At 40.1% G+C, this 27,697-nt stretch overlaps 1 protein-coding gene across 1 annotated transcript in view; it reads left to right on the top strand.

The window, feature by feature from the left end:
* The window catches only part of ROBO1 (roundabout guidance receptor 1), a 577,320-nt gene extending 549,858 nt beyond the window's left edge, over positions 1-27,462 (top strand). Inside the window, exons 25-32 of the mRNA XM_035116286.2 lie at positions 731-835; positions 5,110-5,254; positions 5,453-5,704; positions 7,472-7,878; positions 11,621-11,773; positions 23,736-24,044; positions 25,145-25,341; positions 25,964-27,462. Coding sequence (XP_034972177.1) covers positions 731-835; positions 5,110-5,254; positions 5,453-5,704; positions 7,472-7,878; positions 11,621-11,773; positions 23,736-24,044; positions 25,145-25,341; positions 25,964-25,978 — 1,583 coding nt within the window. The 3' untranslated portion in view covers positions 25,979-27,462. The remainder of the gene's footprint in view (positions 1-730; positions 836-5,109; positions 5,255-5,452; positions 5,705-7,471; positions 7,879-11,620; positions 11,774-23,735; positions 24,045-25,144; positions 25,342-25,963) is intronic.
* Positions 27,463-27,697: the final 235 nt, after the last annotated feature.

Here is a 27,697-nt window from a genome sequence, read left to right as displayed (position 1 = left end):
TCACAATTTAGGGTTTTGAAATCGGGGGGGGGATTATCTCCATAAAGTTCTGGATAAAAAAATTAGTTACATAATACAAATGATTATTTTAAGAATTCAAGATTTAGAAAATGTGTTTTACTTTTATAGAGGAGTGAAATATTCATCAGATAATACAATAATTTTTTTACTGAAGAAATATCTGTAAAGTGCAAGAATATTACCAGAAGCTGACATTCATTTCATGGCGCAAATAAAAGCAAATCATAAACAGAGCCATGGGATGTGAAATAGGAATGATAGAACACAGTGCAGAACTCATCAAAATGGTTATTTCTTGTTACATAGGCTAGGGAAAAATGTCAGAAGGATAGTTTTGTCTTAGAAAATAAGAAAGTGAATGGGAGAATACTGATCTCCCTCCCCCCCTTTTTTAAAAACCCAATGTATAGAGAATCACGTCTGTGGTAGATGTGCTTCCTTAATGATAGTGTAAAGTGCTGAAAAAGGAAAAGAGGTCAAAATGGTAAATCTCAGATCAGACTATTTTGTTCAACATTTTCCCAGTCTCCCATTACATAGTCTCACATGCCACACATTTAAACACAGCAAAAATAAATCAGCCTTTCACACTAAGAACACAGATCTGTAACCAGACAATAAGTTAAGGCTTAACTGTAAGCAGAGTATTCACAGTACTATACCCAAGCAGCATATGCATGCAAATTCAAAAAGTCTGTTTTAATTGCAGACTACCGATCAAATGATAATGCTCCAACCATCCCATACAACCAAGCCTACGATCAGAATACAGGAGGGTCCTACAACAGCTCAGATCGAGGAAGCAGTACATCTGGTGAGTATGAACTACTGCTGCACCTAATCTCCAATTTCCTCAAATATTTTTCCCCCTGGGAAAGAGGCTCCCATTTTATTTCATTTTGGCCTCTTTTGCAATATGCTTTAGAATTTCTTTAATTTTGGTGGGTGTGGGATTGCACCTACTTTATCACTGCAAGGTGATTGTGGCAATGTGTGTTTTAATTTCCATTTCTCTAACCCATTGTAGCCTCCCCGACAGTCTGTGCTTCCTGATCTAAGACCATCCATGGGGGGAGCTAACCTCATTACACCCTTCCTTGAGCTTTAGCACACACATTGTGAAGTTAGCTTACTGAGCATCTGAGATTGATGTGATTGATGTTTTTGTTTTTAAGGGATGATATTCTTTTTACCTGAAACAAAAAAACCTAATCACACCAAGCTACTTAAAATCAAAATGACATTACTCTTTAAAAAAATCAAAAAACAACCAGCTATCAAGCATGCGGGGGGTGCTGTGGTTTAAACCACAGAGCCTAGGGCTTGCCGATCAGGTCGGCGGTTCGAATCCCTGCGATGGGGTGAGCTCCCGTTGTTCGGTCCCAGCTCCTGCCAACCTAGCAGTTCGAAAGCACGTCAAAGTGCAAGTGAATAAATAGGTACCGCTCCAAGCAGGAAGGTAAATGGCGTTTCCATGTGCTGCTCTGGTTCACCAGAAGCGGCTTAGTCATGCTGGCCACATGACCTGGAAGCTGTACGCCGGCTCCCTCGACCAATAACGCGAGATTAGTGCCGCAACCCCAGAATCGGTCATGACTGGTCAGGGGTCCCTTTACCTTTATCAAGCATACACTAGGCAGCCTCTCTGTCTTCATACACAGCTGGGCCCAAAAGGGCATTACAGGCACTCCCAGTCAGCTGAATGTATAAAGCCCTTTGCTTTGAAGCCCAGGCAACCCGCAAACCCTGGTAATCAGTTGCAGTTGTTCCCTTTTGGAAACTTCTTAGTGCCAAGTGGGCTGGAGAATGCGCCTTGGATTCAGTTGATTGATCCTGAAAGCACATCTTGAAAGGAGGTTTCTGCAACCACCGAGCAGCAGTTATAGTGACCTCCCTTGAACTTTCACAGGTCACAGTCATATGATGTCATGTGATTGACAGGTGGGCAGACTGTCCACTTTCAAAGTTGGTCTGCAGAGGTTAGGGGAACGTCTAGAGGGGCTGGGAGCTGGGGGCACTGTTATACAGTTGTTCCGCTCCTCCCTCCTGGGCCACGTTCAGAAAGTAAGGGGGGATGAGTGTTCAGACCCCTGGGCCCTCACTTGTGGGGTACCTCAGGGTTCTGTCCTCTCCCCCATGCTTTTCAACATCTACATGCAGCCGCTGGGAGAGATCATCAGGAGGTTTGGGCTGGGTGTTCATCAGTATGCAGATGATACCCAGCTCTACCGCTCTTCTGAATCCTGACAAGACAGAAGTACTGTTTGGGGGGGACAGGAGGCGGGCGGGTGTGGAGGACTCCCTGGTCCTGAATGGGGTAACTGTGTCCCTGAAGGACCAGGTGTGCAGCCTGGGAGTCATTTTGGATTCACAGCTGTCCATGGAGGGCACAGGTCAGCTGTTTACCAGCTTCATCTGGTATGTAGGCTGAGACCCTACCTCCCCGCGGACTGTCTCGCCATAGTGGTGCATGCTCTAGTTATCTCTCGTCTGGACTACTGCAATGTGCTCTATGTGGGGCTACCTTTGAAGGTGACCCGGAAACTACAACTAATCCAGAATGCAACAGCTAGACTGGTGACTGGGAGTGGCCGCTGAGACAACATAACACTAGTGTGACAGCTTCATTTTCTGTCAAAAGCAACCACACAGGGTCAAACCAACAGACTGCTCAGCAGTAATGCTAGCTACCCGAGCCTTGTCTGGGGTATTACAACCTGAGGAAGAAGTCTCTTTTTCAGACCATTTTGTCCCCTGCCCCATCTGGAACTTTTGCAGTTTTTACATGTGCATGTAGACCGTCACAGCTTCCTTAAGTTTCAGTTATTTTGGTAGAAGGGAAGTGTGTTTTCCTTCAGTTCAACTTTTTGTAAGTGTATTTGTGTGTACATCTGTCTAGTCTTGCTTGGAACCTATTACAAAGTCTGGACCACAGGTTTCCCCCCCTACCATCCCTATACCACAACTCTTTCTTGATCAAATGATATACTGTGAGATGCCTTATTTTACAGTACAGTGGTGCCTCGCTAGACGAATTTAATTCATTCCACGGGTCTTTTCTTATAACGAAAAATTCGTCTAGCGAATCCCATAGGAATGCATTGAAATTTTTTTTGCCCATAGGAATGCATTAATTGAATTTCAATGCATTCCTATGGGAAACCGCGATTCGCTAGATGAATTTTTCGTAAAACGGATTCGTCTAGCGAGGCAACCTCCGATCGAAAAATCCTTTCGTTAAGCGGAAATTTCGTTAAGCAGGGCATTCATTAAGCAAGGCACCACTGTATAATGAAAATTATTTAACAACTGTATATGAATAAAAAAACAGTTTATCAGAGATGGACGTGCACACACATCTAGAAAAAGAAAAGAAAAACTGCTTTCTATACTGCTACAACTACTTTCACGGTTTCTCTTATGGCTGAATTACAGAAAAACCAACAAGTTATGGCAGAGCTGGCTTCTGGGAAAGGGTTTGTAATACACTCTGCTGCTGTTCCTTCTATCAAGTCAAACTAGACATGTTTAGTCTATATCCCCATTAAACTGCATATCTAATTTCATAAAACATTACTCTATAGTTTGCAGATTTGAGGTTTGGTTTAAAGTTTATTATTTTATGTGCATGCGTTTGTGTTTTAAAAATTACTAATGTGGAGCTAAAGCAGACAAACAGTGAAGAAAAACGTGAGCTGTTATAGGACAACTTCACAATTATGCAACTGCTACGCTTACCCTGATATTAGTTAAGTGAACAGTGGGTTAGGGGGATGTACAGTTGAAATATACGTATAAATACATTTTTCTTCATTAAGATAGTTGACAAGGACCCAAGAGATTCTAGAGGCAGGTTCTGCACATATACTGGGACTTCTGAGTGTTCCCTTCCTACCACTCCCAGAAGTGGATGGAGAATAGTGTGCAGACCTGCCATTAGAATATGCTGCAAATGACCCAGTTCAAACTCGGAGGCATTAGGAATCTTGGTAATATGACCGAATAATTTTTTAAAACATATTTAGATTTGAAAAACATTCACTATTATTCCAATTTAAAATAGTTTAGCATGTTTAGAAGCGTGCAACATTTCTCCTTCTGTTTTGCTATACATCTTATGTGAAATGTTCACTTGACATCCAAGAGCACCCAAGTAATTGATCCTTTCACCAAGATACACAGATGGCTAAAGCTTGTATCATTTTACTGTAAGCTATAATTTTCCACAAAGAGTAGCTGAAAACATTTATCCCATACTTTCTTCTGCTCTTCTTATTGCGTTTTTATTATTATTATTATACTTCCAGTAATTATTTTCAACGGCATCTGCCATCTGGAATAAATTTAGTAATTTCATTGTGTCTAAAACATTTCAGTGGACAAGTATAAATTACATATATTCATTAATGCAATAGGGAAACCTTTAATAGATCATATCTCTGTCAATTGTGAATCCAAAATTAGGCTCCAAAAATCACCTGGGGGGGGGGAACTTTGGAGAATATATATCCAATGCATCTTTTTGTAGTTTACAATTTAGATGATAACCTCTAATGCAATTAAAAACTGTAGAAACATTCTTTAATTATATTGCTTGTACTGTACAGTTCATTTATCGCTTTTACCATATGTTAGCAAAAAAGTGAAGGAGACTGTTCCCAAATATAAGCAACGAAAGACAAAGTCAGTTCTAATAATTACTATTTTAATATAATTCCATATTGTAATAATACTTATTTTTGACATTGTTTTCACTTGGGTTTCTGTGACTTTAATCTTACTTATGTTTTATCCATTTATTAATTCAATTTTATGTTTATTTCTTCATTGAAATGTACTACAACAGTGTATAAAAGTTGACTTGTCAGTGGCATTACCATGCTTACTAAATTCTACAGAATCCAAAATTTGTAACAAGCATTGTCTGGAATATTGCATGTTCTTTTTCAAACTCCTAAACATGTGAATATTTGTTCAATTAACACCTTGTCACATTGTTAAATTGCTTAGAAGATTGTCCCCTAAAGGACTGATCAACCATTTATTTCAGGGGCTATGATATAACAATATGAATATATTTCTTCATAGGGAGTCAAGGGCACAAGAAGGGTGCTAAAACCCCCAAGGCATCCAAACAGGCTGGTATGAACTGGGCAGACCTACTTCCACCTCCCCCTGTACATCCTCCTCCCCACAGTAACAGTGAAGACTACAGTCTATCCGTAAATGAAAGGTAAGATAAAAGAATGATTCATTAGTAAACATTTTTCCAACCCAGTGGTCCAGATTCACTTAATTAACTGAATAAAAATATTTGTAATCCTGGTATGGAACTGAGTCTTCAGCCTGACTCAAGAAAGAATAATTTGGTCCAACCATAGTATGAATGTATTCAGTGTTGTAATTCACATATTCTTAAATTAATTCTTAGCTATGACCAGGAAATCCCATGTCCAATCCCACCAGCAAGAATGTACCTACAGCAGGATGAACTAGAGGAAGAGGAAGAGGATGAGCGAGGTCCCACACCACCAGTTCGAGGAGCAGCTTCATCTCCAGCAGCAGTGTCCTACAGCCATCAGTCTACTGCTACATTAACTCCTTCCCCCCAAGAAGAACTCCAGCCAATGCTACAGGATTGCCCGGAGGAAATGGGACATTTTCAACATCCACAAGATCGGAGGTATTTTACCAAAACACATTCTGAAGGAACTTCCTTTAACTAGTTCTATGAGGCGAACATGTTGGGTTAGGCGACATAACCAGCAGTAATCAAACAAATATGTCATTAAATAGCTTACAATGTTATATCTTAATGAAAATTCAGTATGGAGAGTAGCACTTCACTTACCATGGTGTAAATGGTGTCTCCAAAGAGTAGTTGCATAGTCTGTCATCTGAATGTAAAGTGTCATAATGAACAAATCCATAGTTTTCTTTTCATTCCAATACAAAATAAAAGGCTACCAGATTGGCTGGAAAAATTGGATTCTTGCCTCCCAAACATGTTTGTAACAGGTAATTTTATTCATGACTATAATGTCCCATTCTCTCCTTACTCATTGGTCAATTTTCTAAGGTTTATTGTTCCCTGGGACTTTCCTCCTATTATCCTAGCAGTTATCAACAAATAACACCAATAGTATTTGATATTTCTTTTTGAGCTGGTTAATATGATCTGACAACATTGAATTAGATTCACTTGCAGATGGTAGACCCTTATACCTTTCCAAAAAATCCTGGTATGACTACATTCCCTCCATATGTGGGTGAAGTACCATTTTCTTTATGGTACTTCAGATGGAGTTCTGACATGTTATAAAGCATCCTTGATGGTCTTTCCAATATGAAATACCACCTCAGTCACATTTTCAAGAAGTTTTCCATAACTGCCACTTTGTTCCCATTTCAAGTTGAAACTGTTGCCATACTGACAGTGGACATAAGTGAAAGCTTATGCCATAAAAATAAATTTATACGACCTGTAAGATGCCACGAGACACTGCTGTTTTAAAAAACTGTGTAAGCTTCTGATCACACAGTCTTTTTTAAAAAAGTAATGGACTAAGTACAGGTAACACTAGTAAAATGATTAGAAGGTGAATAAAGAATTAGAAAGCTGGAATTTTTTTGCTTTGAGGAAAGGCATGATAGATTTTTTTAAAAAAATTAACCATATGGAGAGAATGAATTTTTAAAAAAACTTTATATCTTTTTATCCATGTGTTAAGATGACGTTATGACTTTTCATATCCAGTCTATTTTTTAAAAGATACAGTCAAACCTCGACTCCCAAACGCCAAAAATCCATAAGTAAATGCTCCGGTTTTCAAACGTTTTTTGGAAGCCGAACGTCCGACACGGCTTCCACTTGAGTGCAGGAAGCTCTTACAGCCAATCGGAACCCATGAATGGGCTTCCGGAACAGATTACATTCAACCACCGAGGTTTGACTGTACCAGAGTGTATGCTGAATAAGACTACACCACTTTCTTGTAGACAATGGATTCATTAGTGGCTATAAATCTTGATGGCTATATGGACCATCCAGATGAGGGGAATATTTATCTGAATATCAATTCCTAGGGAGGAACCAATTAGAAAATTTACTGGTTGTGGGCTTTCTGGAAGCATGTGGTTGACCACAGAAGAGAACAGGGTGCTAGAGTAGATCTTTGGCTTGATTCACCAGGCATATCATGTGCCCTTCATTAAGGATAGATATGGTGAACCTTTGAAACAGGGTGCTTGACTATGTGAGCACCGCTGCTCAAATTACAACAAGTAGTTCAGAAGAGCACACCTCAAGTAGTCCCCCTAAATTCTATTTGGTTCCACTCTATCTGATAAGCCAACTACATCAGTTGAAGACTCAATACAATAGGAAATTATAGCTGTATATATGTTTTGTTAATCTGTAACCATATTAAACTATTTTTTTCACACACAGACGACAGCCTGTGAGCCCTCCTCCTCCTCCAAGACCTATCTCTCCGCCACATACCTATGGTTACATTTCAGGACCTCTTGTATCAGACATGGATACTGATGCACCAGAAGAGGAGGATGAAGCAGACATGGAAGTGGCCAAGATGCAGAACAGAAGGCTTCTTTTGCGTGGTCTTGAACAGACGCCAGCCTCAAGTGTAGGAGATCTGGAGAGCTCTGTGACAGGTTCCATGATCAATGGATGGGGTTCAGCCTCAGAAGATGACAATATCTCAAGTGGACGGTCTAGTGTTAGCTCATCAGATGGATCCTTTTTTACAGATGCAGATTTTGCACAGGCTGTTGCTGCAGCAGCAGAATATGCTGGTCTCAAGGTAGCAAGGCGTCAAATGCAGGATGCTGTGGGAGGTAAGGCTTCTTCACTGCTATCATATATTTAATCAGGGATTCCCAGATGATATAAGATTAGCTGTATTGCTAAGCAAATCTTTCTGAAAGACTGTCCCTATGTGAATCCTGTGCAGATGTCAAAGTTTCATATAGAGAGTAATAAAAAAGTACACACTGCACTCTACAGAAGTTAGCCAGGAGCTTAAGCTTAAACGACACCCCTTGTCATTCCAACCCATGAAAACAGCAAACTTAGAATATCTGTATATATAAAAATGTAAACTGGGGATGTGTGTTCGTCTCCAATGTTCAATGAAACCGCTTGAGCAATTGCGTTCAAATTTTGACACAAAGTCAAATGTGACTACGAGAGCAAGCCCATACTGTTTTTAAAGACTGATGTTACACCTGGGCCAGGTAAAAACCCCAAAACCACATGTTCCAGAACTCATAAATCAGACGAAAGTGCATGCTGGGAAAAGAACCAGGTTGCAAACCAGCACCCTCTAGCGGCGGCTACACTAGTACTGCACGTATAAAACCTTCCCTCTCAACAGCACCTCGGCTCCCATTTACATACTAGGCCGAAGCCTTTACAGACTAGGCTGAATGGAGGTACTGAGTCGCCTGGGTGGGGGTTGGGGGGAGGAGGGAAGGGATAGGTCAGGACACGGTGGGACCAGTCAAAGGGATGAGCTGGGGTGGGGGGGAAGGAGGGGTCGTGATAAGCCGGGGGGTAGGGGGAGGGATACGTCATGGATCAGCACAGGGTGGGGGGAATCACAGGGATACGCCTGTGTAAACAGAACACACATAAAACAGGGGGACTCTGAAGGTGTGGGGAGTCTGAAGGGGGACTCTGAGCCTCCATTTAACAGACTGAGCCATAGCAACACATGGCAGGGCCAGCTAGTATGTTCATTTAAAAAAAAGGCTGCAACAAACACAGCTAAAAATATTGTACCAAAATGCACACACACATACACACTGTGAAAACAATAAAAACAAAACAATGTTATAATGGGAAGAGAACTAAATAAAAGACTGAGCAGCAAAGAGCATGACTGCCCCCACCCCCGAAGGAAGTAAAGTAGGGAACAAGCGGAGACAAACCTGTCTCCATCCAGGAGCAGCATCACTGGTGCTATTCTACCCTATTTCTTAAGATCACAGAATGTCACTTGCACAAAATGAGGCCACTGATCCATGTAGCTCAAGTATGGTCTACAGTAACTGGCAGTAGCTTTCCAGGGTTTCTGATATTTGCATCTCAGGTCTCTTGCATACAAAGCAGATGCTCCACTACTGATCTACAACCCCTCCCCAGGAAGGTCCTTTATAAGGTACAAAATTCACTGTGCATCATAGTACTAAATAAGAACTACTTGTTTTACTCACCCACACTCACTCTACTCTTCCATAAGGAATGGCTTCTCCTTTCCCTTTAATAGAAGTGACACCTCTATATTCTTGTGAACACAAGCCCTCAGGGGCCTCTTGTCAGCAACTCTATGCTTTATTGAGTTGATGTGAAGAATTGTTATGTGATCTCCATGATTTCAGTAAAATGAATTCACTAGGCAATCACATTTTCTAAGTGCTGTACATATATTAATTAAGCAGTAAGACAGTCCTTGCCAATGGAGTTGGAATCTAAGGGGTACGATGCAATAGGAATGGGGAGGAAAAAGAAACGGAAGCCATTGGAGCAATTGGTCCAGGATGAAGCCAGTTTGACCTCCTCTTGCCATGATGCCCTTTGGAGGCAGGTGGCAGAGCTTCCCAGTGGCCCTAGGTCACCTGAATGATGTGAAAAGCTAGAACATTTCTTCCTTCAGCTCTGAACTCCTAGGTAACTGGCAGTTGGAGCACTTTCACACAGCAGTGGGGGATGCCAACCCCGCTGGAGCTATTATGGCTAATGATTGTGGCAAGGCTGGTCAAAAAGTATAGTACTTTGCAGGGCATTTCTTTCTATGATGTACAACTAAAGTAAGTAGTTACAGTGTTGGACTTGGATCATGTTACCCTTCTTGATCAGCCATAAAACTCAGGAAGTCACTTTCTCCTAGCCTAGTGGCTGGGGCAACCCAGTCAGATGGGTGGAGTACAAATTATTATTATTATTATTAGTAGTAGTAGTAGTAGTACCAATCACATAGCTGAGTTAGGATAAAATGGTGGATCTCATAAGGGCCTCTATGAGATGATGATGATAATGATGACAATGAATTTAATTTATTAGTCACTTGCTATGTAAAGCTTTTGTTAAGGTACTTAAAAAAACTTTAAAAGCATTAACACAAAATCAGAAGAAGAAAGAGCAACACATTACAATAAAAACCATACAAAAATCTATGGAAAAGATACAGTAAACCTTTAGCAGTAAATCATGTCAATTAATAAACAAAGCATGGCCTGGTGTACACTTTTGATAACAAAGGTAAAACTATGAAGCCAAAGTTAAGGTATATAGTTTTAGATTATTTTTTAGGCTCTCCTTTGCAATCTAAGCAGTCTCCTCAATGGGATAGTCCCCAGTTGTGTTTTCTAATATTTAGCAAATAAAAAGAAAGAAAAAAGATATGTGTAGTGAGGAAACCGCCTCCCATATTTTCCTCCCTTGCTTCTAACCTATTGAGCTGGAAACATCTAAACAACCTTTCCCCACATTTCTTGCCTATGTGAGTCCTCTGGTGCACAAAGAGGAACACCTTCATGTTGAAGTGTAAATTTGCTATGGGTTACCTGTGTGCCTCCTGCAAGTCTTTCCTCCACACTCTGGTTTCCCTCCTGATTCTCTGGTGCCTTATCTCTGGTTGCTTTTATCATGGAAGCAACTTAAATGAGAGGTGAAATAAAAATGTGATGAATCCAACCACCCACAAGAAAGAACATGCTACACATTGCTACAGTATTTATAACCTTTCCTCTCTAGCTTTTTTCAATGTTAAAAACTACTGCATTTTTATTTTGTGCCAAAAAGTAAATACATTCTAAACTAGGCATCCCCAAAATGCAGCCCTCCAGATGTTTTGGCCTACAACTCCCATGATCCCTAGCTAACAGGACCATTGGTCAGGGAAGATGGGAATTGTAGTCCAAAACATCTGGAGGGCCGAAGTTTGGGGATGCCTGTTCTAAACTGTCTTAGCAATTCAAAAACTATGGAAATTGCTGGTGACACTTTAAGTAGCAGCAGCAAACAAATCCTAAGCCTTGGGACTTGATAACAAATATATCAACAAAAGCTTCATTAGGGTGGCAACAATTCCAGTGGTTCCCTAGTGACAAGTACTGAAACTTAGGGTGGGTGAAGATCAGGTGGAAGAACCGGGCAGGCACAGGGAGGGTTTTGTTTGATGGTATATACATATATACGGGTTTCAGGGAATGTGACAATTGTCCAATATTAGGTGGCTTGAGAATGTTATAATATAAGTTATTATAATCATCTGTTTTTCCTTGCAGGGTTGTTGAAAGGACTGCAATCGATAATGCATGTGAAATCATTTGAAAACGATATATAAATGTTAAATAGAACAATGGTTATCTTGGTGCTGTTCCTATCCATTTAAATGTGTTTTGCTCTGTAAAAGTTCTGGATTTTTAAAAAAGTCTTGCATGTTTATATTAATGTGACATTGAATCTAAATAATGCCAATTATTTACAGAATAATTTATTTACAGAATCTAAAGACTGTTCTTGTTTCAGAGGTAAAGTATCAAATTATAACATATTGTGCCTCTTTGTTTCCAGGCCGTAGACATTACCATGCCTCACACTGCCCCAGACCCACCAGCCCTGTCTCTACCGACAGCAACATGAGTGCTGCTGTAATTCAGAAGGTACGACCTGTTAAAAAGCAAAAGCACCAGCAAGGAAATCTACGAAGAGAAGTCTACACAGATGGTAAACAATATGTTCAGATGTGCACACTTCTAGTGCAAATACTATATTTTTGCAAAGCTTACAGTAAGTTACATTAAGTGAAAAGCGGCTGGCATTTCCTGATGCTATACATATTCAACATAGCCTATTGTAAGCATCATTCCTGTTTTCAGTCTGTCCTGAATTCTCCTGTACACACATACATTAAAAGTGCATTTGTTTTCTCTAATACCCTAATCAGCCATTAACTGTCACTATTTTTTTGAGAGAAGACTGCAAATGGGCACAATAGTGGAAAATAATGCATGCATGAGATTAAAATCTTCATTAAAATAAATCCTCCGTAGTGTCATTTTCCCCATCACAGAAACAATTTAGCATTAAAATAGCAGGCAGCAAAATCGTTGAATTTTAATCCTAACCATAGTATTGTTCCAAGAGGTTACTTTGTGCACCAAAAGGCAGAATCTAATCATCTCCTCTCATGCCTTCACACACAATATCGACTCCTGCTGAAAAGGTAATGCTTGTATTCTCTGGGGAGTATAGAAGGATAATGCAAACATTGTGATGTTGTCTAGAGAGAGCCTTTAATGAAAATGCCTCAGGAGGGCCAGCTTTTATTAAACCACCACCTTTCAGTTTTATAAAACAACCAAAGGGCTTTGTTGGAAATTCATGTAAGATTTACCCATCTTGTCAAGTTTTCTAAATTCACTAAAAAGGAGGGGTTGCCAGCAGCAGTGGCATCATTCCCCCACCTCCTGGTTCTCAACAACAACAATCTGATTAGGACTTTCATTACCAGTCAGAAATTTTTCAAAGAGGGGCATCATTTGCCATTATCATATGAAAGCCTAATATTATAGATACTTATCGAGGGTTACAAGAAGGGGTTTTCAAGCCACTTCTCCCTGTGATTCCTGCCACTTGACAGAAAAATTTAATACAAAGCGCACAGCATGATGAGCAAAAGTAATTTTGCAATGAGTGGTTGTCCGTGCTATTATCTGTACTTTATTCTGAGTATTTTCTCTACTAGCATCTATCTGATATTAGACTACATTAAATACTGGCATGACACAATGCACCTGGGCCTCTTGGCTTCTGCCCAGGCTCCTTTTGTCACTGAAACAGAATTGTCAGAATATTATCTGATTTCAAGAGGTTATTAAAGCAGTTTTGTGCATGCGTGTTTATTTGGAGGTTTTTTTGTTTTGCTTTTTGGAAAGTGAGAAATGCATGGTATAAATCCCAGAACTATGCCACTAAGTTTATATTTATGGAACCCCTGTAATGGCTTTTTGTGAGAATTTATAGATGTCTTAACAGGTTTAGTAGTTTTAAGTGGGAGCCCCTATGTGAAAAATTGAATAAGCATCAAACCGTGATATGAAAACATCTATGCTGGCTAGAATACTAGAAAAGAAATCTTGTCCCGAGCTTTATATAGTTATTATTTTTTTCTAAAAGAAGAATAACTGAGCTGCATTTGTTGGTAATTTTCTATTAAAAGTTTTTATACTATGCTAGTCTGCATAGCACTGTAATTTGCCAAATTGCAGCTGTTCTGATAAACTTAATCAGTATGTAGTTTGTGTTCTTGTGCATGTGCTTATTTTAGCACATTTTATAATTAGACATGAATTTCCTTGAACCTGTGTGTGATAAGGTGGTCCAGAATATGTAAGCCATGTAGCAACAGGAAGTTATTCTCTGATAATTGAAATAGTAATAAAAACTAATTGATTATTTTTGGATAGAGTATCTATCACACTGTAAAGCAGACAGCAAGTGCATTAAAGTAACACCTGTGTTCAACAGGGTATGGCATCATATAACTAATTTCCTCCCTTAAGCGGGAAAGAGTAAAGCAGACATGTGTGAAACATTTGACCTTTACTAGTTACCCAAGAGTTTCTTGTATTTGATGACATGCTGAGATTTATTTCTTTTCAGAATAAGAGCAGTGCTAAAAAAAAAAATCTATTCAATAATGAATGCAGTAATCTACAGGACAGGAAAGCAAAAGTGTTTGCTACAGACCAGCCTTTTGATTAAAAAAAATACTTTGGAGGGAGGATACTGATTACTTCATCATATTAACTTGTGTATTTAACCAAAGTTTAGCAATTAGTTTATTTATTTATCATTCACTCATTTTTACAGGTCCAGCTCAAGCTTTTCTGATACTTGAATTGGAGCCCAAATAACATTTTCCACTTGCCAACCTCCACTAGGGTCAATACTTTTTTGGGTATTGGATTCTCCCCCCCCCACTGGTGCCACCTAAAGCAAGTAGCTTCATTTTATTCCACTGTGGGGCCAACACACTGTCATTAAATTTGGCTAAAATTCTCCTTTACATCTGCAGATGTGGGCAATGGATATATGCTGGACTGCTGTCCTACTTCAGTAATGGACTGGATGACAGCCAATAAGATCAATCCTGATAGGACTGAGGCACTCTTAGTGGGTGGTTCCTTAGACCAGATGGGTGGGAGGTGGCCTGCTTTTGAGAGAGTTATACTCTCACTGAAGGAGCAAGTCCATAGCTTGATGATGATGATATAATAATAATAATAATAAATTATTATTCATACCCTGCCGATCTGGCTGGGTTTCCCCAGCCACTCTGGGCGGCTCCCAACAGATTAAAAACAGACTAAAACATCAAACATTAAAAACTTCCCTTCAGATGTCTTCTAAAAGTCAGATAGTTGTTTATTTCCTTGATATCTGATGGGAGGGTGTTCCACAGGGTGGGCGCCACTACTGAGAAGGCCCTCTGCCTGGTTCCCTGTAACCTCACTTCTCACAGTGAAGGGAACTGCCAGAAGGCTCTTGGAGCTAGACCTCCAGAGAATGTCTGGATCCATTGCTGTCACTCAAGACTTAAGTGACCTTAGGAGTGTGGAGTGCTTTCCATCAGCTTTGACTGGCGGCCCAGTTGCACCCTTATCTGGACAGGGATAGCCTAATCTCTGTTTTCTACAGCCAGGCAATCTTACTGCAATATGTTACACATGAAGCTGCCTTTGATAACTGTTTGGAAATTTCAGCAGATGCAGAATTCAGTAGCCAAGTTTAGTTTCTGGGCCAGGGTCCAAGTGCTGGTTTTTATCTATAAAGTCTTACACAGCTAAAGACAAGTGCTGGATTTAGAGTGATGTAGGGAGTTCACCCACACAGGGCACTAATAATAATAATAATACCACCACCTATATTTATATGGTTACCTACTAAGGAGCTCCACAAAAAGCAACTGTACCAACATGAATTATTGTAGAATTTATAAATAAAAGTCTACCCCTCTCAGGACCCCAATACCTTAAGGACTGCCTTTCCCCATAGAAACAGACCCAGACCCGCCAATTGTCATCTCAGGCCCTTCACCATGTGCCCCCTCCACAGGAGATCCAGAGGGTGGGACAACACAAGAACAGGCCTTTTCAGTGGTGACGCCCTGCTTGTGGAATGCTCTCACCAGGGAGCCTCACCTGGTGGCACTGTTACACGAGCCAGGCACAAACCTTTCTTTTTAATGAGCTTTTTTGCTTGGGTGGGCTTTAATGTGGGGTTTTTGTTTGTTGGGTCGTGGGGTTTGCTTAAAATAGTGTAAGTCACTTTGCGTTGCCATGGCAAAAAGTGACCAATAGATCATGATAATAATAAATGTATTTTCTTGTTATTGTACAAGTTTAATTAATAGTGGTTTGTAGAAGACTGGGGACCCACAAGTGGTATTAACTTTTCTGAATTTACAATCTTAGACATACTCAATATATTTGATGCTCTATTGAACAATTTACTTGTGTCATTTACCTTTATAGGAAGTTACATTGAGATTTTCTAACTAGAAAAGAAATTAGAAGCTATTTTGACACTAGGAATGATGGGAATTGACTACAGATCCCAGCATCATTATCACCCCTGGCAGGAAAATATTATTTTCCAGGGGACAGAGAAGCACACAGGACCTCTTCTACTTGCTACCACCTTCACTTGTCCTCAAAGCAAAGCTTTTCCCCCCTTGGTGGGGGGAAGGTAGCAAAGGGATGGCCAGTAATTATTCCTAAGTGTTAGCCAGTAATGTTCACAGCGCATGATTGGTTTTTGTTTCATGACTTTTGTGCTTGTCCATCACTAATTCTGTGTGACTGGATGTTGTGTCAGATGCTGGGCTAATTTATTTTTCATGGTTTATTATTATTTCAAAGGCCAGAAAAAGTCAGCATTTTTGTGCTTGTTCACAGCTATTGTTCCTGCTGCTTCAGTGATTTTTAAAAAATTATTACTACCGGTATGTGTTCCCAATGTGTTCCCAATGAGTTCAAGCGAGTATTATGTTACCACAAACCAATATAACCAATCAGATTTGGCTACATGGTGAAGTCAGTGAATGTATATAAAGGCACATTACACACACTTCATTGTTTTACCTTGTTGCTGAGCAGTGATGGAACAAACAGCTGGATTTTAAAAAGCTTTTACTGATGCACAACAGTTTCTTGACTCTGTTTAGTATTCCATAATATACCTCCAACATTTTCAATGAATTGTTGCAAAATACTACACACACAGAGGGGTGGGGTGGGGAGGAAGGAAGGAAGGGCACTTTCAGAGGGGGTAAGAAAATATTGAAGAAAATGAAAAAATTCATATGGTTCAGCTCAACAAAACTTACATGTTGGATTCTCAGTTGGTAAAACCCCTTCAAATTTTTATTTAGAAGTTAAAGATAACCAGCTGGTATACTTCCCTTTTCTTAAGCAAACTGGTGGAAACTTACCACCAGGCACAAATTTGTTGAGAATGGCAGATCCCATGGAATACAGTGGGACCTCGACTTACGAGCGAAAAAAGTGGCTGCGCGCTTATGATTTCCTCAACATCCGAATGGAAAACCCGTTCACGGCTAGATGCACTTTCCTCGACTTACGAGTTTTTAGATGCGGTTTCCTCGACTTACGAATTTTTCCGTTTCCAATGCATTCCTATGGGAAACCGTTTTTCCCATGGGAAACTCGACTTGCGAAGTTTTCGACCTACGAGTGTGCATTCGGAACAGATTAAATTCGTAAGTCGAGGTCCCACTGTATTTGGAAAAGCCATCATGAGCTTAAGTCTTTGAACTATGGTTGTTTGGATTTTATTCTATCACTAAGTGCAAGCTCTCACAAGATCAAATACTGAGGTAAAATGTAAATTATTTTTATGGGAACTGAAGTCTTCAAAATTTTCTAAGGACGAAAACTGTTACAGTATATTTTTTTATTTACTTACTTATTTTTTTTAGCAAAATTAATATACCGTTTGGTGGTGAGATGGCTCAGGTGGCTGATGGGGAGCAGCTCAAGAACCCTATGCCCTGCACTCCAAGGAATCAGGGTCCAAGAAGAGGTGCTTCTGCCCAGATGCCCAGACAAGGGCTGACGGGCCATAGCACTCCACCTAAAATTGTGATCTTGGATGGTTGCCCTGATTTGCTGTATAACGGGCTTCCTCAACCTTGGCCCTGCAGATGTTCTGAGACTACAATTCCCATCATCCCTGACCACTGGTCCTGCTAGCTAGGGATCATGGGAGTTGAGGGCAGAGGTTGAAGAAGCCTGCTGTATACCATAGGGTGATCCATAACCCAGAATCCACCCTGCCAAACAATCAACCAGTAGCCGGGTTGGTTGAGTCAGGATTCACTCCCAATGACTATGCCAAAATCTACTGACTTCTGTTATCAAAAGGTTGTGGCCTGTTCAAATCCCAAGAGGGTGCCCTTTGGTTATTATATCTGTGTCTTGGCCTCTCTGCTGGCCATGGGCTCAATGTGCCTGAGCCCACAACTTTTGGTCTGAGCAAAAACCTTATTCAATTACTTATTTCTTAGCAAAATTTATATACTGCTTGATTGCAACAGAACATCTATGTGGTTTACAATAAATATTAAAATAATTGACTAAAATAGATAAAAATGAGTTATTAAAACATTTTAAAAACAACTGAAAAGATAAGTAGACTAAAAAGAGAATAAAACATGTCAACATCTATGTGTTTGGATATGCTTGCCTTAACAAAAATGTTTCAAACAGGCATAAAAAATAATACAGTTGGTTACTGTACAGGCAGATATTGCCTTCTTGGGTCTTGGATTCACACATTTTTACTGATTCAAGGGATTTGTGATCTATATTTATATATAGATCTATATATACTACTGTATCTTAAAAAATATATCACAGCAGTTTACAACAATATAAAAACATAAAACAAGGCAATAAAATAATGGAAAGTTAAAAATCTGCAATATCTTTACATGTAAAGTACATCCAGCTGAGAAATTCAAACTGTTTTTGAAGTGGAAATAATGTATAACAATATACAACACTAGTGTATTTCAGCCCGTTCAATAACGGGCTCTAGAACATCCTGGGGTTCGGAGAAGCGCTTGCGCAGCGCTTCTCCGAACCCTGGGACCTGTCATTGCTGTCGGCGGCAAGGGGACAGGAACGGAGGAGGAGAAAGCGCTGCTTTCTCCTCCTCCGTTCCTCTCCCGCAGCCGCCGACAGCAAGGACACCTCCCAGGGTTCGGAGAAGCGCTTGCACAGCGCTTCTCCGAACCCTGGGACCTGTCATTGTTGTCGGCGGCAGGGGGACAGGAACGGAGGAGGAGAAAGCGCTGCTTTCTCCTCCTCCGTTCCTCTCCCGCAGCCGCCGACAGGAAGCAGAACTCCCAGGGTTCGGAGAAGCGCTTGCGCAGCGCTTCTTCGAACCCTGGGACCTGTCCTTGCTGTCAGCGGCAGGGGGACAGGAACGAAGGAGGAGAAAGCGCTGCTTTCTCCTCCTCCGTTCCTCTCCTGCAGCCACCGACAGGAAGCAGACATCCCAGAGTTCGGAGAAGCGCTTGCACAGCGCTTCTCTGAACCCTGGGACCTGTCCTTGCTATCGGCGGCAGGGGGACAGGAACGAAGGAGGAGAAAGCGCTGCTTTCTCCTCCTCCGTTCCTCTCCCGCAGCCGCCGACAGGAAGCAGACATCCCATGGTTCGGAGAAGCGCTTGCGCAGCGCTTCTCCGAACCCTGGGACCCGTCCTTGCTGTCGGCGGCAGGGGGACAGGAACGGAGGAGGAGAAAGCGCTGCTTTCTCCTTCTCCGTTCCTCTCCCGCAGCCGCCGACAGGAAGCAGACATCCCAGGGTTCGGAGAAGCGCTTGCGCAGCGCTTCTCCGAACCCTGGGACCCGTCCTTGCTGTCGGCGGCAGGGGGACAGGAACGGAGGAGGAGAAAGCGGCGCTTTCTCCTCCTTCCTTCCTCTCCCCCAGCCGCCGACAGGAAGGACGCGCGCACTCTCCCCCCCCCCCGCCTCCTCCAACCGCCGCTCCTCACGGCCAGGGAGGGTTGTGAGGAGGCCTTCGCCGGCCTCCACCCCGGCGGGAGCGGCGGTTGGAGGAGGCAGAGTGGGGGGAGAGTGCGCGCGCGCAGTCTCTGCTGTCCAATCCCTGTATCCCTGGGGCACATGCGCAGTGACCCAGGGACACACGGGACATCTGGACGCAGGGACAACATGGACATTATTATATAGGATTCCAGTTTTAGACTGAAAATATATCTTATATTTAATTTTCTCTGACTCTTACACTTGGAATTATTTCAAATATCTATTTGCATTTTCCTCTTTCAGTTTTAAACTGCTGGCTGGGTTGATTTTTCCTTCCCCAAAATTATTTTTCCCATGGTTCCTATAGCCTCTCATTTAAAGTGTTGAAAATTCATGTAAGGAAGATTTTCCCTGTAGGACATGCTATAAAATAGCATCCGTTAATTGTTTTTCTTTAAGCGGGCAACAATGCAGCAGCAATATGCAGACATGTATAAATGAAATAGTTGAGCACAGCTGACCTTTTCTAGTTACCTCTGGGTTCCATATATTGGTTTGATGTCACTGTGTGATTTATTTTTTATTTCTCACCATGGAGGCCTCCATTTTCTTTTTTAATAAGTAACTGTGCCAGTTTGCAGCAGACGAGGCAGATTGATTCTGGATTTTCTCTGTGATTTGAGCTGTTAAATAAATACTGCAGGGGTGAAATAGTGTTGACCTCTGAAAAGTTTCCTTTTTTGATTTGAAGGATTCCTCTCAGCAAGCAATGGTTGGTTGTAATGAAAGTTTCTCTACCTTCTCTGCAGGTTGTGATAAAGCTTTCTCTAAAGAGCATATCACTTTGCGGCAGTCATTGCTGGCATACATCAAATTGTATTTTTAACCAAAAAAATTGCTACTAGGCCGCTTTCTCTTTAAATACTATCAGCATTCTGTTTAATCACTGTGTGTCACAATATACCCCTGGTTATACATTAAATTGAAGAGTTGGAGATTGCCTAATTTTTAAATGCCTGTCCTTATTACTGTTACATGGGTTATCTTCAACCATATTTTATTATCAGTAGTCTTTCTTCTTGGTCAACATTAGTTCCTTAAAAAGGAGCCATAATTATGGGGACACCTGGGTGTTCTTACTGACTTCCTATGTGATTCTATGGCAGGCATCCCCAAACTTCAGCCCTCCAGATGTTTTGGACTACAATTCCCATCATCCCTGTTAGATAGAGATCATGAGAGTTGTAGGCCAAAACATCTGGAGGGCCGCAGTTTGGGGATGCCTTTTCTATGGTTTCTGTTCATTGGAAAAGTAGGTAATATGCATGTACAGAACAATGTGCTTAGTCTTCCTCTATTAAAATGAATTAGTAAGGTCTTCCCTGCCGAGGAAACTATTTGCAAGGTTGGGCACTTCTTGTTTTTCTGTCCCCAGCCTATTAAGTAGACTCTTGCCAATCAGACACTAATGCATTTAAAATATATTCAGAATTTTGTAAGAGCTAAGCATTTGAGAGATGGGTGCATCCCTTGAGATTTATGAACAAAATGATGAATTGCATCCAGTGGCATCTCTCCTTTGATGGAAGGCACTTTGATTCAGTAGGGCCTCCATCAGCAGTACAGGGAGATAGGTGCCTTTTTCCAATTCCCCCTTCAAAGGTTTGTAGGATCCTTTGAAACAGAGGGTGTGGGGAATCAGCAAAATTTGTCTCCATCCGCACTCCGCTGATGGAACCTTCCATGGGATCAAGCTAGAGGACATCACTGGATGCAACTTGATAGCTCTATTAAACAATAACATCTAAAAATAAAGATAGTTGTTCAGTGAAATCTTAAGATAGTTCAAGTTCCAGCAAAATCTGTAGGACTATTATACCACAGTAACACGTTAACCAGCTAAGAATCAGGACCTATCTTTAACCCAAATCTTTAACTACTCCTGATTTGCTTACAGAATGATTGTCTTTCTTATTTTCTCCATAACTCTAGTGTTTTTCATAATTGTATAAAGAGGCTTTTTGGACAGGGCAATTGCTGTGCAAGGCTGAGTAAAGCTACATTGACGGTCCTTCTATATAATTATTAACCTATGAAAATGTCTTATGGCACCTTAAAGGCTAACATATTTATTCTGGCATAAGCTCTTGTGGAGTAGAATGCCACATACTTAACACAGCTATGTCTCTGGAAGTAAAGAACTATTCACACAATCTTCATTTTTCCTGTCACTTAAATCATCATTTTAATCAACAAAATCACAGGTATCACTGAGCAGGATGGGGTGTTATCTCCTCCTGGAAAGTTAGGACTCCAAACCAGTTTTAGCAGCATTATGGAAACCAAAGTAGTCAAATATTTAGAAGTTTAAAAATAATTATTCTCCAAACTGTAGTTGAGCTAGGTATAAGTTATAAAAAGTGTGCATGTATATAGCAGGCTTACAGCTCCACCCTCTTTCAACAGGAATTACAATATTTTAAGTGCAAACTATGTATTCCATTGCTGGAACTAGAGCTATGGCAGACACTTTTAAAAAGTATTACAAGTTTTTCTCTTAAAGGCTACTGGGTGTTTGCAAGGGAAGTACAACAGTAAACCATTGTAACAAGGTGAGGCAGAGGGTACAAAGACAGAAACCACCAAGCACCAAGTTTGTAGGAGTGCCCCCCCCGCCCCCCGCATTCTCAACTATTGGAAAGTACATCTATATTATGGATCAGAAAACAATAGTTTCCACGTTATGCACAATTATATGTTATGTGTGTACTCACCATATAATTGTTTAAAACAATTGTTTAAATGGTTTACAGTTTTTGAAAGTATTAGTGCCGATCCTCAAGATCTGTTTGCATCATATCAATGCTTCCAAAAGCAGAAAGCCAGGCTCATTTTTTCTCATCAGCTGTATAATAAAATTTTATTCATATGTAAAATAAAGTGGAGAACTGTTCTTTCTCTACTAATAAATGCCCTATAGACATTGTTTCTGTGGCGAAATTGTCACAGGTTCATTAGAATGGTTTCCTGTTATTTCATTGGCCTTTTTTATATTTCTTGGTACATTCATAGCCAAACTATATCTGTGCTCTTTAAATTTTAATCTCTATAGTAGTGTTCACTGGCTCTCTTCCCCCTTTGTGCATGTTGGCTGACATGAAATACCTGACAGACCCATTAAATGGAAGGCACAGCTGCTCTGAGATTTATAAAGCATTCTTATTTCCTTTTTGGGACACATTTATTGCAAACTGCAGGAGCAGGGATTTTAAAATTTCACTCTTCCTCATTGTGCAATAGATGCACTTGGGATGAATGCTTTACAAGCACATGACTATTATTTACACCTCTCATGGACCCATTTTCCACAGCCTGCTCCTTTTGATGTATACCTGTCATTGGCAACCAGTGCTCTTGATGCAAAGCAGCCTTGAATCTTACTTTCCTCAAGTGGGATTTGAAGACTTTCTGTACTTTTATGATACTGATGTGTGCTATTATGCATCACTTAACAGCATTTTTATTTTTAAGCTGTTAATTGTTAATGAAGGAACAGAAATAGCATGAAGAGCACATAGCTGTATTAAAAAAATCATTGTTTTCTAAAAAAAATGTTCTTTATATTCAAAAGCTACATAAAAAGGAACATTGTTAGGTTCTTTGAAGCTTCAGTGCTCCACTTTTCATTCCCTGCCTTAAGTGTCACATTTGTCTGCTTCTGAATGCCACACATCTTTTTTGCCAAGTTTATATCTAACATACAGACCTACAATCAAGGCATTTTCCCTATCTCAATGAATACTATTTTAAAGTAAGATTTGCACCCAGGAAAGCCCTTGGCTTATATTGCCATGTTTCATACTGTGAAATAACTATCCATTATATAAACCAGTTCAAGCCCCGAAACAGTCTGAAGCACGGACAGGGGCTTACAATGACGGTTGAGCTCCATACCTTTTTTCTTTCACACCCCCCAACCCTTTTCTAACTTTTAAAAAACTATAAACTCATACAAAGATGGCAATAAAATTGTTAACGCAACAGTTAATAAAATAAGTAATCCCAGAAGAAGAGTTACAAAATCTCTTTGATGACTTTGCATTAACAAGAATGCCCTGTTATTTGTTTTACCCATGTATTCAGGAACATGTAACTATAATTGTGCGAGGTTGGAGAGCAGAGCCACACTCGCTCCCTTCCCAGTACTATTCACACATTGGGGGCATCTCTGCAACCATCCTGACACACATGCAGAGGCTGTTCCTATGAGCAGAACTCTGTGCATGCTGTTGTCACTAGATTGACTTGGAAGGTCCGTCCCCACTAATTTAGGGGTCTATTTTCTAAAGATTTTTTGTACTTCTGCAAGCCTTGCATTTCCCCAAGCATGCTCTGGTATATGAATAGTGCTTTTTAGCTACATAAGGATCTGAACTTACCAAATGTTTATGGCCTTTAACTTTTCTTGGTAATTTCCTAATGCAAAGAGATAAAATTAATCTTAGCTTCCAAAATGTGTAGAAATACTAAGAAACATGAAGTTGATTTAAATGATTTTTTTTATTAAAAAAAACTAATTTCAGCTTTTTTCCTCTTTTCACACTTTTGTAGACCTACCACCGCCACCAGTACCGCCACCTGCTATAAAATCTCCCACTGCTCAGTCCAAATCTCAACTGGAGGTACGGTCCGTCATGTTGCCAAAGTTGTCCTCTATAGACCCAAGAACAGAAAGGGCAGTGGAAAGAAAAGGGCCAGGCTATAAGGGGAAAGAAGGAGCTGATGGCCGTCAGCATTCTGACATGCGGACAAGTTCAGGGGAGCGCCGAGAATCACAGGAACAGCAAAGTGAAAGCAAACCACGAGGAAACAAAGCAGCAAGGCGAGATGGCACACCAGCAAAAACACATATTCTCCAAGGTGACTTTATTACACTGGGCAAATGCTAAAAGCTTTTCCTGCAATAATGAAGTTGTCTCAGCTTAGTCACCCAACTAGGTTCCCCACTGAAACAAAAGCTTAGAAGAACTGTCTCTTTGTAATACAGGCACACACACACACACACACACACACAGGTAAAGGTAAAAGGACCCCTGACCACTAGGTCCAGTCGTGACCGACTCTGGGGTTGCGGCGCTCATCTCGCATTATTAGCCGAAGGAGCCAGCTTCCAGGTCATGTGGCCAGCATGACAAAGCCGCTTCTGGCGAACCAGAGCAGCACACGGAAACGCCGTTTACCTTCCCACTGTAGCGGTCCGTATTTATCTACTTGCACTTTGACGTGCTTTCCAACTGCTAGGTTGGCAGGAGCTGGGACCAAGCAACAGGAGCTCACCCCGTCGCAGGGATTCGAACCGCCGACCTTCTGATCGGCAAGCTCTAGGCTCTGCGGTTTAACCCACAGCGCCACCTGCGTCCCATATATATATATATATATATATATATATATATATATATATATGGTAGAGCAGTGTTTCTCAACCAGTGTGCCTCCAGATGTTTTGGGACTACAACTCCCATCATTCCTGACCACTGGTCTTGCTAGCTAGGGATGATGGGAGTTGTAGTCCCAAAACATCTGGAGGCACACTGGTTGAGAAACACTGAGGTAGAGCACCAAACTTTGCAGCTAGGAAATGTGAAGGAGAAAACCATAAACAAATAAAAACCTTTAGAAATCTGATGTATCCTATTGTCCAAACAGCACTGTATCATGGCATCTCGTGGGTTATTGTAACCCCTGAAAAGTAATTTTCCTTGCATCTTAATCACTTACTTTCTGTTATAATAGTAACTCTTCCAGTGTACATCTGGAGGAGAGAGCAGATAGATGTGCAGGCACATAGAATGTGTTGAGAGACAGACAAGTGTAATCAACTGCAATTTATATTTGCTATTTCCATTGCTCAAATGCTAAAACAATCACTTAAGTACCAATGCAGAACTAAAATACATTGTGTGTTTCAAAAGACATTTTTATCTATGGTAATATTAACACATGTATAATTCTCTCCTTAGAGGATATTCTGCCATATTGTAGACCTACTTTTCCAACATCAAACAACACTAGAGATCCTAGTTCCTCAAGTTCTATGTCATCCAGAGGATCAGGAAGTAGACAAAGGGCAGAACAAGCAAATCTAGGTCGAAGAAATGTGGCAGAAATGCAGGTTTTTGGAACATATGAGCAAGGAGAGGATGAAGAAGAATTACAGGTAATATGCATTTCTGATAGTCACTAGGAGGTAATCTTTTGTGAAAATACAAATGCTTATTCTTCAAAGCTGGTTTTTTTTATCCCTTAATTGGTTAGTCTACAGAGACTTTAGATTTTTGGTCTCATCAGGTAAGTGTAATCCCAACTGGAGCACTGTTTCATATCTATTTAATCTTTAAACCACTAATCTATGAGCGCCACAGAAATTTTAAGTTATTAACTTTTGTTACAATTTTTGTTGCTAATTATATTTAATATAAGGCACAATACAAAATTTATGCTGAACACAGCTTATCTCAGTAATTGTGTATGAAAATACTATATATCTTATTATAGAAATGAGGCAACAAAATATGAAATTCAAAGCATTATCCTATAGCAATATTATGATTGAAAGATGTAATTTGCATTTCCTATTTATAATGGAACTTTTTAAAAAGTGTTTTTTAGAAGTGAAAACTAAGCAGTATTTAACTACTGCTTAAATCATAATCTAGTATATTGTGAAATAAAATTATGTTAGTAAGTATATTCTCCAGAATAGCATAAATTACCATATTCTGAGTGAGAAGGCAAGAAAATACCCACAAAATACATCATGTGTTCTTGTTTTTAAACAGGAAACTGAAAGCTGAAGAAGAGATGTAGTGTAACAAGTTTCTGAAATCTAATCAGAAAGATATCACTTAAGATGCCTCAAGTCTGATGATATTTGATGCCAGAAATAATGTTCAGTGCAATCAGAGTGTACAATTCCCCGTCTTTTTATGCTATCAAAATCCTAATCTTTATTTTAATGTTATTTTAAAACCCTAAACATAATGACCCTGTTTATTCACTTTAAATATAACTCATTTCCTCCGTCCATGACAGCAATATGGTGCTACACTAGCTACTTCTTCCATTGTTGGACAGAGGGGGGAGCCTCAGTTTGCTACTGTTGTGGCCAGTGCAGTACAAGACAAGTATGTCACCAAACCAGTTCATAATCTTATGAATAAACTATCATTGATTGGACAATAGAAAATAGCAAAGAGAGAGAGAGATCTATGCAGATTTTCTAACCTTCCAATGCTATTATAGGCTGCACTTGGTGCAACTAGCACTGTATTTTCTTCCAGCAGTCATTCATTTGCAGCAAAAAGACATCACACAACTTGAGTTAGGGTGGTTAGTAGTAAACACACACTGGTTTTTCAACCCCTGCCCCCAAAACTTTTAATTTGTCTGGATTCTATCATGCTTCATCTGGAAGGTACATTCTTTACTGCAAATGTTCTTTAGATAGGAAGAAGGCATGTCGAAGTGAACTTGGCAGTTCTGTCACAAGTTAAGCTTATCAAATACTGAAGCGGTTGTTGGCCTCAACCAGTGCTACTGAAAACAAAAATATAAAAAGCAATGGACATTTTTAAAGCATCACTGGGAAAGGACATCATCATCATGACTGGCCCAAATCTCAGACCTCTACTTTATAGTGTCAATTCACCTTAAAGAAGAAGTGCCACTTAAAGAAGTTATGTTTTGATCTTGGGATGGTTTTGGGGGGGGGAGAGGGTTGATTTTTTTATTTTTTATTTGTAATGCACTGTTTATTTTTTTATTTTTTGGTTTTAAAAGCACAATCACTAAACTTTATTTGTAAAACATTGTAACTATTAACCGTTTTTGTCTTATTGTAAGATGTTACACCTTTGTTTGTTTTTTCATATTTTATTAATGCTCTATGTTTGTATTGGAAATATTTGAAAGGTGACAGATGGTAATGGTATCATACCTAAGAATGGGCCATAAACTAAACACTTCCCGTTTTCTGGACTTTAAATTCTCAAGTTTGCTGTGGCCTATCTTGACATTGGATTTCCAATGAAATAGAGCCATTAGTTCCTTTTGAAATTACAGAATTATGTCCTTTGTCTGTAGATTTTTATGATCTCTTTTGTAATTATATAATTTCTTTGTCATCGGTGCTAATGGAAAATTGTGTGTTTGTTTATGGACAGTTGTCAGGCCTAGCCGCAGTGGGGGGAAAGGAGTGTTTTGGTATTTACTGAGGGCTAAATTTTTTCATTTAGCTAATTTTTAAGAAATGGTTACAATAGAAAGGGCGTGCAGTACTGAGGGAACAACCATGTGATTAATGTTTTTCATTATGTTCATGTAAGAAACCTCATATTTTAGCCATAATTTTGCATACCGAGGATTCAATAATCATAAAAGTAATTTTTGTCACATTATTTATTAAAAACGTTCTCAAATACATCATCCTTTTTGTCATGTTTCTTGTTTAACCTACAGAATGTATATTTAGGAGCCTTCTCACTGTAATAATAAAAATAACACTGACAAATCAA

Source organism: Zootoca vivipara, chromosome 4 (assembly GCF_963506605.1).
Source record: "Zootoca vivipara chromosome 4, rZooViv1.1, whole genome shotgun sequence".
In the NCBI taxonomy this organism is placed as follows: domain Eukaryota; kingdom Metazoa; phylum Chordata; class Lepidosauria; order Squamata; family Lacertidae; genus Zootoca; species Zootoca vivipara.
This window is presented reverse-complemented; position numbering and strand designations above follow the sequence as displayed.